At 34.9% G+C, this 17,660-nt stretch overlaps 1 protein-coding gene across 1 annotated transcript in view; it reads right to left on the bottom strand.

Moving 5' to 3' along the window:
• Positions 1-17,660, bottom strand: part of LOC149219050 (anaphase-promoting complex subunit 2-like) — a 443,635-nt gene that overhangs the window by 214,394 nt on the left and 211,581 nt on the right. The window contains exons 7-10 of the mRNA XM_089384232.1: positions 15,952-16,368; positions 15,652-15,853; positions 15,409-15,526; positions 15,173-15,261 (exon numbers count right to left, since the gene is read on the bottom strand). Coding sequence (XP_089240358.1) covers positions 15,173-15,261; positions 15,409-15,526; positions 15,652-15,853; positions 15,952-16,368 — 826 coding nt within the window. The remainder of the gene's footprint in view (positions 1-15,172; positions 15,262-15,408; positions 15,527-15,651; positions 15,854-15,951; positions 16,369-17,660) is intronic.

Consider the following 17,660-nt stretch of genomic DNA (forward strand, 5'->3'; position numbering starts at 1 on the left):
CTATAGGGAAAGCTTAACATGCCTGATCAATGATTTTGACTTGAGTGTGTTGACCACTACCGGTCAACTACCCATAGCAGTACACCCCCTTTTTTCGCAAAAGGGATAGCGCTTGATCGACATGTCCGTGCCATTCGACAGTCGTCGTCGACTTGATCATATTATGTTGTAAAGCCAATCTGCATGTGTGAATTGTAAATAATCTTAGCAGATATGAGTTATGTATGCAAATTGCCTAGGTGGACCTAATTTCCTAGTAATAATCTACGTTCCGGAAGGTTTTTTGTCTCACCGATCTATGATCGGCAGAGTTTTCCTTCAGCCTAACCCCAAATCCGGAATGGATTTTGTCATTAGAATCTTAGGAGAATCCTAGTGTGTTAATCTGCTAGATTATAGTCGTGTCGCAGAACTGGGTGGTTTATGAAGGTCTATGTCAAATGGGTTTTCCCCCTTGAGATGTAAAGTTGCAAAAGTCATGATGTAAAGTGTCTTGAGGGTTAGAAAATGTTCTAATCCCCTCATAAAAGTCCTAAGTCCTAGATCCTAGGTGATTTTTCCAAAGGCTAAGTTCGAGGATCCATTTTAAAAAATAAATTAAAAAATAAAAATAAAAATTTTAAAAAATAATAAAATAATAAAATTTATAAAAAAAATTAAAAAAAATAAAAATTTAAATAAAAATAAAAAATAAAAAAATAAAGTAAAAACTTAAAAAATAATAAAATAATATTTTTGAGTAAATAAATGCAGAATTTCAATTTTTTAATGCATTAAAAATTCGACGGATGAGATTAAGAGATATCTTGATCCTCATCGACGATCGAGATAAGTTTGACATGGATCACTCGAACTAGCTATTGGGGATTTTTCCTTTAAATAGGGTGCTAGGGGTCATTTGAGATCAGATTTGATCTGAGTCTGGTGCTAAAGAAAGCTCTCTTGTAGTCATTTTTTATGCAATAAAGAAGACTTTGGGGTTAAAAGATCTTGCTGGTGTTACTCTTCTGAAAATGCTGTAAGATTGTTCAATTTTTTCTGCATAATTTTATTTTCAGCCATTAATGATAGCTTAATGAAGATTGATCTAGGCAAAGGTATCTTGTCTAATCTTTGGGGTTTGAATGATAGTTTAGATTCTGAAATATAGTGGCAGGTATCTCCATTTGATCGGAGTTTCACTATTGTTTCCTCCTTCCATGTTAATGGTTGATTGTAAGTTGTGCAGGAAATCCTTTTTTCAGATTACCGGGCCTTAGGGGAAGTTCTCGGCTGAACCAGCCAACTCCCGGGTTGTGTTTTCTGAAAGAGCCCAGCCAGTTCTTGATCTCGGGCTTATCATTCGAAATATTTTTTATGAATTCATGCAGGGTTTTCTGAAGCGTTTTACATTAAAATTAAATTCTGATAATATTACTGTTATTATTGATAAATCTGGCTGCTTAAGAGCTTTCAGTTTGTAAATACTATAAATTTCTTGCAGGGTCTAGGGTTTTAGTTTCATTTGCTGCACATATTATTCCTGGTTTTTGTTTTCCCATTGCAGGTTGCAGGCACAGGCTTTGAGTTTTTTTTTTAGGATTTCATCAGGCAATCTCAAGTACTCTGCCATCCGGGGTTTCATTTTTGCAGGGATATTCTCCAAAAAAGATTTTTTCAAGTTTTCTGGCGAAATCCGAGGGTGTACGTTGGTCTCAGGCCCAGAAAGTCAAGAGAAAAACACATATATATATATACAAGGGAAAGGCCTGCATACTTTCCAGCCTGCAAAACCCTCTTGTCAGTCTACTGTCAACGCATCTTCTTCCTAATCCGCCCTCCTCTTCCCTATTCTTTTCTGTTGCGGTTCCATTCATTCCCGCGCTCAAATTAAAGCCTGCAAGCAAATCAAAATAATCGTGGCATCCCTATCTGCCTGCGTCTGATCCTTTTCTCATCTCCACGCAGTAAAAAATCACGTCTGCAAATCAAAATCAGCCATCTGAGCTGTGGAACCTTCATCCTACGCTGCCATTTTCTTGTTGGTTGCCCTGCGTACTCATTCAAATCTCAGTAAACTACTTCCATCGACATTCACCTGCATTGCACACAAAAACAGTTAAAAAATTTTCAATACAGCGGCAAGGTATCTGCGTTCAGGTATTAACGTGCACAGACAGGTATTTGCAGGTATCTGCGTTTAAAGTTTTCTGCGTCTCTAGGTAGAAGTCGTCTTCTTTTTTGGTGCAGCGTGATTTCAGATTTTAGTTTTGAATTTCGATTTTTTCTTTATGTGCTTAGGGCAATGTAGGTAGTTCTTTTTTTTTTATGATGAGCTTCATTTGGTTTAGATTTAGATGTTAGATTTTATATGTTTAGATTTTAGATTTTATATTAGATTTTATAAACTTTCACTTTATAATTAAATTAGAATTTGATTTTAGTTTAGATTTTGTATAGTCTTTAGGTTATTTTAAATTTAGATTTAAGTTTAGTTTAGGATTTTAGAATTGAATGGTTAGTTTTAGAATTTAGTTTTATTTTTTTTTTTTTAAATTTTGAATCTTTATAAAAAATATAAAAATCATTTTTTTTTTTTTGTTTTGTTTTGAATTAGATTTTATTTTGGATGGTAAGTTTGTTTCATTTTAAATTTAAAATTTTAAAATCATATAATATATATATATATATATATATATATATTATTAAAAATAAAAAATAAAAAATCATAAAAAATATAAAACATGAAAAGATATAAAAAGTTTCTTCTTCTTAGAGTTTGGATTTTAGATTTAGTTAGTTGTTTGATTTAAATAAAAAATAAAAATGTTTCTTTTAGTTTAGTTTCATTTAGATTTTTTGATTTAGTCTTTAATTTTCTTTGAAAAATATAAAAAATATTTTTTTTTGAAAATATTTTGCCAGTTTCAGTCTTGGCTCAGGAATTTGTTATGTTTTATCTTTTCTGCTAAGGCTAAAATTTTGACGTATGGAATTAATGTTTATCATTTTTATGGGATTTAGCATGCTTGAATGATCATTTTTGAAGATTAGCTGCATAAATGAGATATCTGGTTAGCGTTTAAAATTGGATGATTATGTATCGAAGCTTTATCTTTCGAAGTTTTAATTTGCTGGAGTATCATTTAAGCATTGTCTCCCATTTGATAAAATTTAATCATTTATCTCATAAGGCACTGGTCTATTAACTTACTAAAATCAAATAAGTGCTTGTTTTCTCTCGTGTCTCCCAACCCAACTGGTTCACAATTGGTCTTCATCATCCCTTAGGGTCTACCCCCCTTAGCCGCGGGAGACAGGCTTAAACGAAGAGATCGGGGATCAGGGTGACAGCCCCCGGTCTGAACGTTGTCGTGACAATTGTGCGACAACATTTTTTGGTGCCGTTGCCAGGGACAGAGTTTTTCTGTTCCTGGCGTTTCAACGACATTCATCTTCTCATTTCTCATCATTCTTTCATCTTTCTCATTTCTCATTTGAGCTGGCAGATTCAACATTTTTGGTTCTCATTTGGATCTTTTATCGCCTTATCTTCGTCATATCAGCACTTACTCTTCAGTTCGTTTCTTGTTTGGGTGGCGACTCCATTTCTTTTCATTTCCCAGACAAGAAGCCTCTCTCATATCTGCTTGTTGGTTGATTTTTGGATCCTAGAATTAGATTCATTGTTCAAGTGGCGACTCCACTTCTTTCATCTATTGATTTTCTTGAGCAGAGATCTCGTTCTATCATCCATTTGGTCCCTAGCTATTCATCATGGATTATTCATTTAAACCATGTCATTTTACTGATAATCTCCATGATTTTCCGAAAGAGGCCATTTCTAAATTACTTTTGTTCTCAGATGGCGATTCAGTCGCTGTTAGACAGCATTTAAACAGGTTTACTTGTGTAATGATCATATATTGTAGACTTCCTCAATATAATCATGAAGATGTCAAGATGCGTCTATTTGTCCATTCTTTAAAGGGTGATGCTTTGCACTGGTTTAATAATTGTCCTAAAGATTCTGTCACTTCTTTACAAGACATTGTCGATGCTTTTAAAGATAGATATGGTGATCCAGATAGCTCGCCTTGTGCCCCTAAAATTGTGCAACAGAATGAAAGTAATCTTGTAAAAGGTCCAGCTGTCGATGAAAGATTCCAAGACAATTCTTCATATCAGAATGTGCCATCCACCTGTACCATTGCAGATCAAATCTATGATAGTGGAAAAGCAGGGACAAATTGTAAAAACAATGTTGACAATGAAAAGGAAGATCAGAAGCAAATTATACAAGAACTAATGCGGCTGGTAAAAAATATGGAGGTCAATCAAACTAATTACGCTAATGACATGAGAACTTTATGCACCCACCTGGAAAAACTTAATAAGGAGATGGAAATTATGCAAAATCAGCATGCTAAGGAAATTGAGGCCATGAAAACTAATCATGACACAAAAATTAGTTTTATGCAAAGCAAGTTATCAGGCTTAGAGGAAAATATGACAAACATGCAAGCAAATCATAAGGAAAAGATAAAATCTATGCAGTATTGCTTAATGACCATAAAGGAAAAGAACGATAAAGTAATAAAAGATATGGAAGAAAACCATGCCAGGGAAATTAGTGCTATAAAGGTTGAACACTCTAGTCAGATGGATGCCATTAAAATACAGTTTCAGAAATTTCAACAGCAATCGGAAGATGAAAGAAACCGAGGAATGTCAATAGACCAGAAGCCTCCTTATCTGTTACAGCAAGCTCCATCTTGTTATGAGGTTCTTCATTCCATTGAAAATTGCCTGGATGAAAGGGAAATTAATAATCAGATTGATACTCACACGGTTAATCCACCAGTCATTGAAGATCAAGTTATAACTCATGGCACCTGTGAGATTGGTCCATCATCCTTGGCAGGGCAGATGCAGAATGAAGAAATACATGTCACGCATACTTCATCTGAAAGTTTTGAAGCAGAAAGTTCCATGCCATCAGTGATACGACCTGCCAGGAAGAAAAAGCGCCATAGGAAGAAAATGCGAAGAAGATTTGATGCATCAGACGGCCGCGAGCAGCTTGATTTTCGGATAGGAAAAAGTCCTACCATATGTAGAATTGGACATGGCACATCCGACAAGCAGCCGACAGATTTGCCTGAAAGTAGGAAAATGCTCAGTATACACTATATTGAACACATCTGATGCCATGGGGCGTCCCCTATATTTCTAACCTTACTCCTTGTTTTTTCAGCATTTTCATTTCTGTTTTAGGATTAGATTTACTTTCCATGTTACTAGATAGTTAATAAATGAAGAGCTTTTATCTTTCCTGTGCTTAATGTTATATGATGATTTTTGGATGGACACTACTTATTTCTGTTGTGTGTTGCGTGGATGCAGATTCTGGATTCTCACATTCCTACAGTGCAGCAACGTGTCCCCAAGTAGAGCCAGATGTTGACCACTACCGTTCAACTACCCATAGCAGTACACCCCCTTTTTTCGCAAAAGGGATAGCGGTTGATCGACATGTCCGTGCCATTCGACAGTCGTCGTCGACTTGATCATATTATGTTGTAAACCCAGTCTGCATGTGTGAATTGTAAATAATCTTAGCAGTTAGAGTCATGTATGTAAATTGCCTAGGTGGACCTAATTTCCTAGTGATAATCTACGTTCCGGAAGGTTTTTTGTCTCACCGATCTATGATCGGCAGAGTTTTCCTTCAGCCTATCCCCAAAGTCGGAATGGATTTTTTCATTAGAATCTTAGGAGAATCCTAGTGTATTAATTTGCTAGATTATAGTCGTGTCGCAGAACTTGGTGGTTTATGAGGGTCTATGTCAAATGGGTTTTCCCCCTTGAGATGTAAAGTTGCAAAAGTCATGATGTAAAGTGTCTTGAGGGTTAGAAAATGTTCTAATCCCCTCATAAAAGTCCTAAGTCCTAGGTCCTAGGTGATTTTTCCAAAGGCTAAGTTCGAGGATCCATTTAAAAAAATAAATTTAAAATTTAAAATTAAAAAAAAAATAAAATTTTAAAAAATAATAAAATAATAAAATTTATAAAAAAAATTAAAAAAAATAAATAAAAATAATAAAATAAAGTAAAAACTTAAAAAATAATAAAATAATATTTTTCAGTAAATAAATGCAGAATTTCAATTTTTTAATGCATTAAAAATTTGACGGATGAGATTAAGAGATATCTTGATCCTCGTCAATGGTCGAGATAAGTTTGACATGGATCACTCGAACTAGCTATTGGGGATTTTTCCTTTAAATAGAGTGCTAGGGGTCATTTGAGATCAGATTTGATCTGAGAGTCTGATGCTAAAGAAAGCTCTCTTGTAGTCATTTTTTGTGCAATAAAGAAGACTTTGGGGTTAAAAAATCTTGTTGGTGTTACTCTTCTGAAAATGATGTAAGATTGTTCAATTTTTTCTGCATAATTTTATTTTTAGCCATTAATGATAGCTTAATGAAGATTGATCTAGGCACAGGTATCTTGTCTGATCTTTGGGGTTTGAATGATAGTTTAGATTCTGAAATATAGTGGTAGGTATCTCCATTTGATCGGGGTTTCACTATTGTTTTCTCCTTCCATGTTAATGGTTGATTGTAAGCTGTGCAGGAAATCCTTTTTTCGGATTACCGGGCATTAGGGGAAGTTCTCGGCTGAACCAGCCAACTCCCGGGTTGTGTTTTCTGAAAGAGCCCAGCCAGTTCTTGATCCCGGGCTTATCATTCGAAATATTTTTTATGAATGCATGCAGGGTTTTCTAAAGCGTTTTACCTAAATTCTAATAATATTACTGTTATTATTGATAAATCTGGCTGCTTAAGAGCTTTCAGTTTGTAAATACTGTAAATTTCTTGCTGGGTCTAGGGTTTTAATTTCATTTGCTGCACATATTATTCCTGGTTTTTGTTTTCCCATTGCAGGTTGCAGGCACAGGCTTTGAGTTTTTTTTTTAGGATTTCATCAGGCAATCTCAAGTACTCTGCCATTCAGGGTTTCATTTTTGCAGGGATATTCTCCAAAGAAGATTTTTTCAAGTTTTCTGGCGAAATCCGAGGGTGTACGTTGGTCTCAGGCCTAGAAAGTCAAGAGAAAAACACACACACACACACACACACATATATATATATATATACAAGGGAAAACCCTGCATACTTTCCAGCCTGCAAAACCCTCTTGTCAGTCTACTGTCAACGCATCTTCTTCCTAATCCGCCCTCCTCTTCCCATTTCTTTTCTGTTGCGGTTCCATTCATTCCCACGCTCAAATTAAAGCCTGTAAGCAAATCAAAATAATCGTGGCATCCCTATCTGCCTGCGTTTGATCCTTTTCTCATCTCCACGCAGTAAAAAATCACGTCTGCAAATCAAAATCAGCCATCTGAGCTGTGGAACCTTCGTCCTACGCTGCCATTTTCTTGTTGGTTGCCCTGCGTACTCATTCAAATCTCAGTAAACTACTTCCATCGACATTCACCTGCACTGCACACAAAAACAGTTAAAAAATTTTCAATACAGCGGCCAGGTATCTGCGTTCAGGTATTAACGTGCACAGACAGGTATTTGCAGGTATCTGCGTTTAAAGTTTTCTGCGTCTCTAGGTAGAAGTCGTCCTTTTTTGGGTGCAGCGTGATTTCAGATTTTAGTTTTGAATTTCGATTTTTTCTTTATGTGCTTAGGGCAACGTAGGTAGTTATTTTTTTTTACAATCAGCTTCATTTGGTTTAGATTTAGATGTTAGATTTTATATTAGATTTTATAAACTTTCACTTTATAATTAAATTAGATTCTGATTTTAGTTTAGATTTTGTATAGTCTTTAGGTTATTTTAAATTTAGATTTAAGTTTAGTTTAGGATTTTAGAATTGAATGGTTAGTTTTAGAATTTAGTTTTATTTTTATTTTTTTAAATTTTGAATCTTTATAAAAAATATAAAAATCAATTTTATTTTTTTTTGAATTAGATTTTATTTTGGATGGTAAGTTTGTTTCATTTTAAATTTAAAATTTTAAAATCATAAAAAAATAATTATTAAAAATAAAAAAAAAAAAATCATAAAAAATATAAAACATGAAAAGATATAAAAAGTTTCTTTTTTTTAGAGTTTGGATTTTAGATTTAGTTAGTTGTTTGATTTAAATAAAAAATAAAAATGTTTCTTTTAGTTTAGTTTCATTTAGATTTTTTGATTTAGTCTTTAATTTTCTTTGAAAAATATAAAAAATATTTCTTTTTGAAAATATTTTGCCAGTTTCAGTCTTGGCTCAGGAATTTGTTATGTTTTATCTTTTCTGCTAAGGCTAAAATTTTGACGTATGGAATTAATGTTTATCATTTTTATGGGATTTAGCATGCTTGAATGATCATTTTTGAAGATTAGCTGCATAAATGAGATATCTGGTTAGCGTTTAAAATTGGATGATTATGTATCGAAGCTTTATCTTTCGAAGTTTTTATTTGCTGGAGTATCATTTAAGCATTGTCTCCCATTTGATAAAATTTAATCATTTATCTCATAAGGCACTGGTCTATTAACTTACTAAAATCAAATAAGTGCTTGTTTTCTCTTGTGTCTCCCAACCCAACTGGTCCACAATTGGTCTTCATCATCCCTTGGGGTCTACCCCCCTTACCGCGGGAGACAGGCTTAAACGAAGAGATCGGGGATCAGGGTGACAGCCCCCGGTCTGAACGTTGTCGTGACAATCTGTGCGACAACATTTTTTGGCGTCGTTGCCAGGGACAGAGTTTTTCTGTTCCTGGCGTTCCAACGACATTCATCTTCTCATTTCTCATCATTATTTCATCTTTCTCATCTCTCATTTGAGCTGGCAGATTCAACATTTTTGGTTATCATTTGGATCTTTTATCGCCTTATCTTTCGTCATATCAGCACTTACTCTTCAGTTCGTTTCTTGTTTGGGTGGCGACTCCATTTCTTTTCATTTCCCAAACAAGAAGCCTCTCTCATATCTGCTTGTTGGTTGATTTTTGGATCCTAGAATTAGATTCATTGTTCAAGTGGCGACTCCACTTCTTTCATCTATTGATTTTCTTGAGCAGAGATCTCGTTCTATCATCCATTTGGTCCCTAGCTATTCATCATGGATTATTCATTTAAACCATGTCATTTTACTGATAATCTCCATGATTTTCCAAAAGAGGCCATTTCTAAATTATTTTTGTTCTCAATTGGTGATTCAGTCGCTGTTAGACAGCATTTAAACAGGTTTACTTGTGTAATGATCATATATTGTAGACTTCCTCAATATAATCATGAAGATGTCAACATGCGTCTATTTGTCCATTCTTTAAAGGGTGATGCTTTGCACTGGTTTAATAATTGTCCTGAAGATTTTGTCACTTCTTTACAAGACATTGTCGATGCTTTTAAAGATAGATATGGTGATCCGGATAGCTCGCCTTGTGCCCCTAAAATTGTGCAACAGAATGAAAGTAATCTTGTAAAAGGTCCAGCTATCGATGAAAGATTCCAAGACAATTCTTCATATCAGAATGTGCCATCCACCTGTACCATTGTAGATCAAATCTATGATAGTGGAAAAGCAGGGACAAATTGTAAAAACAATGTTGACAATGAAAAGGAAGATCATAAGCAAATTATACAAGAACTAATGCGGCTGGTAAAAAATATGGAGGTCAATCAAACTAATTACGAAAATGACATGAGAACTTTATGCACCCACCTGGAAAAACTTAATAAGGAGATGGAAATTATGCAAAATCAGCATGCTAAGGAAATTGAGGCCATGAAAACTAATCATGACACGGAAATTAGTTTTATGCAAAGCAAGTTATCAGGCTTAGAGGAAAATATGACAAACATGCAAGCAAATCATAAGGAAGAGATAAACTCTATGCAGTATTGCTTAATGACCATAAAGGAAAAGAACGATAAAGTAATAAAAGATATGGAAGAAAACCATGCCAGGGAAATTAGTGCTATAAAGGTTGAACACTCTAGTCAGATGGATGCCATTAAAATACAGTTTCAGAAATTTCAACAACAATCGGAAGATGAAAGAAACCGAGGAATTTCAATAGACCAGAAGCCTCCTTATCTGTTACAACAAGCTCCATCTTCTTATGAGGTTCTTTGTTCCATTGAAAATTTCTTGGATGAAAGGGAAATTAATAATCAGATTGATACTCACACGGTTAATCCACCAGTCATTGAAGATCAAGTTATAACTTATGGCACCTGTGAGATTGGTACATAATCCTTTGCAGGGCAGATGCAGAATGAAGAAATACATGTCACGCATACTTCATCTGAAAGTTTTGAAGCAGAAAGTTCCATGCCATCAGTGATACGACCTGCCAGGAAGAAAAAGCGCCAGAGGAAGAAAATGAGAAGAAGATTTGATGCATCAGACGGCCGCGAGCAGCTTGATTTTCGGATAGGAAAAAGTCCTACCATATGTAGAATTGGACATGGCATATCCGACAAGCAGCCGACAGATTTGCCGAAAAGCAGGCAAATGCTCAGTATACACTATATTGAACACATCTGATGCCATGGGGCGTCCCCTGTATTTCTAACCTTACTCCTTGTTTTTTCAGCATTTTCATTTATGTTTTAGGATTAGATTTACTTTCCATGTTACTAGATAGTTAATAAATGAAGAGCTTTTATCTTTCCTGTGCTTAATGTTATATGATGATTTTTGGATGGACGCTACTTATTTCTGTTGTGTGTTGCGTGGATGCAGATTCTGGATTCTCACGTTCCTACAGTGCAGCAACGTGTCCCCAAGTAGAGCCAGATGTTGACCACTATCGGTCAACTACCCATAGCAGTACACCCCCTTTTTTCGCAAAAGGGATAGCGCTTGATCGACATGTCCGTGCCATTCGACAGTCGTCGTCGAATTGATCATATTATGTTGTAAACCCAGTCTGCATGTGTGAATTGTAAATAATCTTAGCAGATATGAGTCATGTATGTAAATTGCCTAGGTGGACCTAATTTCCTAGTGATAATCTACGTTCCGGAAGGTTTTTTGTCTCACCGATCTATGATCAGCAGAGTTTTCCTTCAGCCTAACCCCAAAGCCGGAATGGATTTTGTCATTAGAATCTTAGGAGAATCCTAGTGTGTTAATCTGCTAGATTATAGTCGTGTCGCAGAACTGGGTGGTTTATGAGGGTCTATGTCAAATGGGTTTTCTGCCTTGAGATGTAAAGTTGCAAAAGTCATGATGTAAAGTGTCTTGAGGGTTAGAAAATGTTCCAATCCCCTCATAAAAGTCCTAAGTCCTAGGTCCTAGGTGATTTTTCCAAAGGCTAAGTTCGAGGATCCATTTTAAAAAATAAATTAAAAATTAAAAAATTAAAAAAAATAATAAAATAATAAAATTTATAAAATAAATTAAAAAAATAAATAAAAAATTAAATAAAAATAATAAAATAAAGTAAAAACTTAAAAAATAATAAAATAATATTTTTGAGTAAATAAATGCAGAATTTCAATTTTTTAATGCATTAAAAATTCGACGGATGAGATTAAGAGATATCTTGATCCTCATCGACAGTCGAGATAAGTTTGACATGGATCACTCGAACTAGCTATTGGGGATTTTTCCTTTAAATAGGGTGCTAGGGGTCATTTGAGATCAGATTTGATCTGAGAGTCTGGTGCTAAAGAAAGCTCTCTTGTAGTCATTTTTTGTGCAATAAAGAAGACTCTGGAGTTAAAAAATCTTGCTGGTGTTACTCTTCTGAAAATGCTGTAAGATTGTTCAATTTTTTCTGCATAATTTTATTTTCAACCATTAATGATAGCTTAATGAAGATTGATCTAGGCACAGGTATCTTGTCTGATCTTTGGGGTTTGAATGATAGTTTAGATTCTGAAATATAGTGGCAGGTATCTCCATTTGATCGGGGTTTCACTATTGTTTTCTCGTTCCATGTTAATGGTTGATTATAAGCTGTGCAGGAAATCCTTTTTTCAGATTACCGGGGCTTAAGGGAAGTTCTCGGCTGAACCAGCCAACTCCCGGGTCGTGTTTTCTGAAAGAGCCCAGCCAGTTCTTGATCTCGGGCTTATCATTCGAAATATTTTTTATGAATGCATGCAGGGTTTTCTGAAGCGCTTTACATTAAAATTAAGTTATGATAATATTACTGTTATTATTGATAAATCTGGCTGCTTAAGAGCTTTCAGTTTGTAAATACTGTAAATTTCTTGCTGGGTCTAGGGTTTTAGTTTCATTTGCTGCACATATTATTCCTGGTTTTTGTTTTCCCATTACAGGTTGCAGGCGAAGGCTTTGAGTTTTTTTTTAGGATTTCATCAGGCAATCTCAAGTACTCTGCCATTCGGGGTTTCATTTTTGCAGGGATATTCTCCAAAAAAGATTTTTTCAAGTTTTCTGGCGAAATCCGAGGGTGTACGTTGGTCTCAGGCCCAGAAAGTCAAGAGAAAAACGCATATATATATACAAGGGAAAAGCCCGCATACTTTCCAGCCTGCAAAACCCTCTTGTCAGTCTACTGTCAACGCATCTTCTTCCTAATCCGCCCTCCTCTTCCCATTTCTTTTCTATTGCGGTTCCATTCATTCCCGTGCTCAAATTAAAGCCTGCAAGCAAATCAAAATAATCGTGGCATCCCTATATGCCTGCATCTGATCCTTTTCTCATCTCCACGTAGTAAAAAATCACGTCTGCAAATCAAAATCAGCCATCTGAGCTATGGAACCTTCGTCCTACGCTGCCATTTTCTTGTTGGTTGCCCTGCGTACTCATTCAAATCTCAGTAAACTACTTCCATCGACATTCACCTGCACTGCACACAAAAACAGTTAAAATTTTTTCAATACAGCAACCAGGTATCTGCGTTCAGGTATTAACGTGCACAGACAGGTATTTGCAAGTATCTACGTTCAGTGTTCTGCGTCTCTTGGTAGAAGTCGTCTTTTTTTTGGGTGCAGCGTGATTTCAGATTTAAGCTTTGAATTTCGATTTTTTCTTTATGTGCTTAGGGCAACGTAGGTAGTTCTTTTTTTTTTACGATGAGCTTCATTTGGTTTAGATTTAGATGTTAGATTTTATATGTTTAGATGTTAGATTTTATATTAGATTTTATAAACTTTCACTTTATAATTAAATTAGATTTTGATTTTAGTTTAGATTTTGTATAGTCTTTAGGTTATTTTAAATTTAGATTTAAGTTTAGTTTAGGATTTTAGAATTGAATGGTTAGTTTTAGAATTTAGTTTTATTTTTATTTTTTTAAATTTTGAATCTTTATAGAAAATATAAAAATCAATTGTTATTTTTTTTTGAATTAGATTTTATTTTGGATGGTAAGTTTGTTTCATTTTAAATTTAAAATTTTAAAATCATAAAAAAATATTAAAAATAAAAAAAATCATAAAAAATATAAAACATGAAAAGATATAAAAAGTTTCTTTTTTTAGAGTTTGGATTTTAGATTTAGTTAGTTGTTTGATTTAAATAAAAAATAAAAATAAAAAATAAAAATGTTTCTTTTAGTTTAGTTTCATTTAGATTTTTTGATTTAGTCTTTAATTTTCTTTGAAAAATATAAAAAATATTTTTTTTTGAAAATATTTTCCCAGTTTCAGTCTTGGCTTAGGAATCTGTTATGTTTTATCTTTTCTGCTAAAGCTAAAATTTTGACGTATGGAATTAATGTTTATCATTTTTATGGGATTTAGCATGCTTGAATGATCATTTTTGAAGATTAGCTGCATAAATGAGATATCTGGTTAGCGTTTAAAAATGGATGATTATGTATCGAAGCTTTATCTTTCGAAGTTTTAATTTGTTGGAGTATCATTTAAGCATTGTCTCGCATTTGATAAAATTTAATCATCTATCTCATAAGGCACTGGTCTATTAACTTACTAAAATCAAATAAGTGCTTGTTTTCTCTCGTGTCTCCCAACCCAACTGGTCCACAGTTGGTCTTCATCATCCCTTAGGGTCTACCCCCCTTAGCCGCGGGAGACAGGCTTAAACGGAGAGATCGGGGATCAGGGTGACAGCCCCCGGTCTGAGCGTTGTCGTGACAATCTGTGCGACAACGGAGTGAAGGGTACATAATTGCTAAGGTCATGACAAAGGAGTTCAACAATCAATAACACCAACACTGGGGTACATATAGGTCTTGCTGCTCTTGATTAAATGCCAATCACATGCCCTCATACATGATATAATCCAATGAAACACCACAATCCCATTGATCCTGAAAACTGCTAAGTCTGTTGAATTTTGAATGAGATATGAAATTCTATTTTCTCCATATGAAGTCTGATGAGGTTGGAACCACTCTCAAACATCCTGAGTCATTTCATGGTAATGTTAAAAATTTAAGTAAAAGGATGGAAATGAAAGATAAAGGAGAATGTCACTTTTACTTTAAGAATTTAACATTACCATTAGGGAGCATCTAGGAAGCGTCTAGGGAGCATCAAGGGGTACCTTGGGAGACTTCGAAAAGTGTAGTTCCTCATAGAATAGTTTGAAATTTTCAAAAACAAAAAAAAGCCCCGCAGAACCATCCACCTTCTCTCGGATCCGCTCGCAATCCATGATGGATACACGCCCGAACCTCCACAGACCCGCACCACACCCTATCCTTTCCGAATCCACAGATCGGGAAATAGGAACCGCGGATCGGGCCCCCACAAATCCAAATTTGCAGGAATCACCAAAAAAAGGAGGAACCGTGGATCCGATTTTCTGATCCGTGGATCTGGGCGAGGGATCACATGGCTGGCTCAGGAAGCGGGGAAATGGCACAATGAGCTAGTTGCTAGCTGTCGGCTGAAGACCATCTTGGAGAAAAAAAAAACTCCTAGTGATATCACCCACAAATTGGTGGGTAACAGGCACCATTAGAGACCAATTGTTTTGTAATGCATTGAAGCAGGATAAGGCAGACTGACATAAGAAATATGCATTAAGAAAATTGTATAGCCTTAATGGCTTGTATTGGATCAGTCTGCAGATTTTTTTTATGCAGTATACCCCTGATAGGAGTGAATACATTTGTTCGAAAGCTCCATTGTGAATGATAAGTAGCATATATTACCCTCCAACTAACATATAGATGATGATGCAAATATTGAAAAGCAAATGAACCAAAAAGCATCAGCACATTTAGATTTAACCTGAAATGGAGGCCAAAAGCATGAAGACACAATTGTTGCATCGATTATATCCAGTGACAACATACTTTCTTCTAGCTTGTCACCCTGATCTGTTAAACCGGAGATGTTTGCTTCATCAGCTACTTGTACAAGCATCAAGTGTTGATCAATTGCATTACATGTATACAAAAATGATTCAAGTTATAAGGATTGTTGTAAATTAGTTTCAAATTTTCTAGGTGGTGCCAAAAGAATACCGTCATGTTGACTTTGCTGTTTTAGAGTCGTTTTGACATTTGCATTACTCCTCTTGGAGGTAATAAAATCATTAATCATTATTTCACATCTTTGCATGCTACCATCTCCAAAGAATATCTAAAGAAATTTCGAAAAAGTAATAATCCACAGTTAGTTTTTAATTATTAGTACACAATTCCTTTCAAAAATAGGAATTCCGATCAGAACAGCCTAGTGCCTATTAGAAACAAACTCAATGTTACCTTAAAAAACTCCAAAATACGAGTTTCATGCTCAATGTTATAATCTGATTTGTTAAGCAATTTTTCTGCCAGCATAACGCAATATTCATTTATAAGCTGCTCTTTGGACCCAAATAATCCAACCAACATACCAAGAATATCAATTGACCTCCTGTTCCTGCTACCCATGGATGGATCTGCCTCCACAGGGTCAGGCTCCCAACTGTTATTGTCAACCAATATTAACACACAATATAAGCTTTTGACACAAAAACTCTACTTGACACTTCAATCTTGACTGAAATTTGAGGAAGTGCATACCGTTCAGATGCAGCCCAAGAATTCTCATCTTGAGCATTGAAACCATCATCATTATCACCATTTTCACGACTACTTGCATCTCTGCTCAGCTCTTCAAGTAGACTAATTCCTTCGGTTACATCTGTGCCATTCCCACATCCTGAGCTATCAGTAAGCATCGCCACAATACATTTACTAGCATCTTTTCTGCCTCTCAAATATTCCCCAATTGGTTGTCCTACTGCTTCAAGGAATACACCAGTCGGATCCAGAGTTTGAAGTGCTTTAATTGTTGATACATACTGCACTAATATATCATTCGTAGAGGCACCAGCAATAAGAAGGCGATGACGTAAAGCAGAAAGAAATGAATCAACCAGTTTCGCATGTTGGCCAGTGTTGTCCAAGCACTGTTTTAAATCCTTTATGGCGTCTTTGCTGCATTTGCTTAAAAGCAAACAGTATCAAACTAAATCACTATTCCAACAAAGGAAAAGGATCTTTAACTACATGGTAACCATTTTCCTTTCATTTCACAATAAGAAACTTGATAATGCTATTTGCATAAGAAGAAAAGGAAAACAAGATCAAAATAGAGAGTCCAACGTGGAATTACATCATCAGAATATTGAGATAGAACGAACATCAATATTTGTGGATGTGACATGCTGAGTTTAAAATGCTTTTGTATTCTATTTTTGAGGATCCTGATTAAGTAATATCACTTGTATCAAGTCATCTTCCATCAATACTCACTCAGAATACTGCAATAATGTCCATTTGCTTTAAGAAATTAAAAAATAAGTTTTTCTTCATGCTATGAAACTACAAGCCATACAAGGCTAAAACAAACCTTTGGGGTATTATTAACAATTGTTACATCTTTTAATGGATCCCACGCAGAATGCTACAATTATTTTCATCTGGATCTACAGTCTCTGCACTCCAACTCACTGTATTCTATCACAGATATATCTTTCTTACATCAACTAGAGAGAGACAATCTTTTGTTCACTTGCTTTCATTATACAATTCCATTCTAATTTTCATATTATTTTGTCACTTCTCCAGAGAAGCCATCATGCAACAGTATTCACTTTTTGTCGGTTGTGTCAAATTGTGCTTGCAGCTTCCAGGTAATTCTTTTACAATAATATGTAACCTGAATATAATGATATGAAATCTCAGCAAATATTGGTTGTCAATGAAAATTGGAACTGCTTCAATACTATACTAGGATCATGAGCGTCCCTTACAAATTGTTATGCAGAATTTTTTGTCCTTATCAGAACAAATTATCCATGTGGTAGATTTAGCTTCATGCCCTATTTCAATGCAATGATGTCTTATGCAAAATATGCATAAAAAATAGCATTAATATCTGCCTAAATTGTTCATAAATACTGCTGCCAACCAACACTCAATTCTCATGGAAAATTGGATAAAAAGGTATCTTACTCTGTTCACACAAATTCAAATTGCAAATCAATGTTGCAAGCCACAAAATGACTCAGCAAAACTCCATATATATTGAGGTAAATTTCAAAAGGTTTAGGCAAGTTTCAACATGTTTTGACTGCTCAACAATGACAAACTTCATAAAATTGGAGGGCTTTACAGTTAAGTTTAAACACATTCAACACTGTTTTAACCATGATATTTCACTAGTCTATTTTTACCATATAATAAATAATCAGGTAAAGTTTTCAGAAGCCAAACATAGATTTAAA

This window comes from Pinus tabuliformis, chromosome Q (genome assembly GCF_031772625.1).
Source record: "Pinus tabuliformis cultivar Carrire ecotype Pingquan chromosome Q, CPIR1, whole genome shotgun sequence".
Classification (NCBI taxonomy): Eukaryota; Viridiplantae; Streptophyta; class Pinopsida; order Pinales; family Pinaceae; genus Pinus; species Pinus tabuliformis.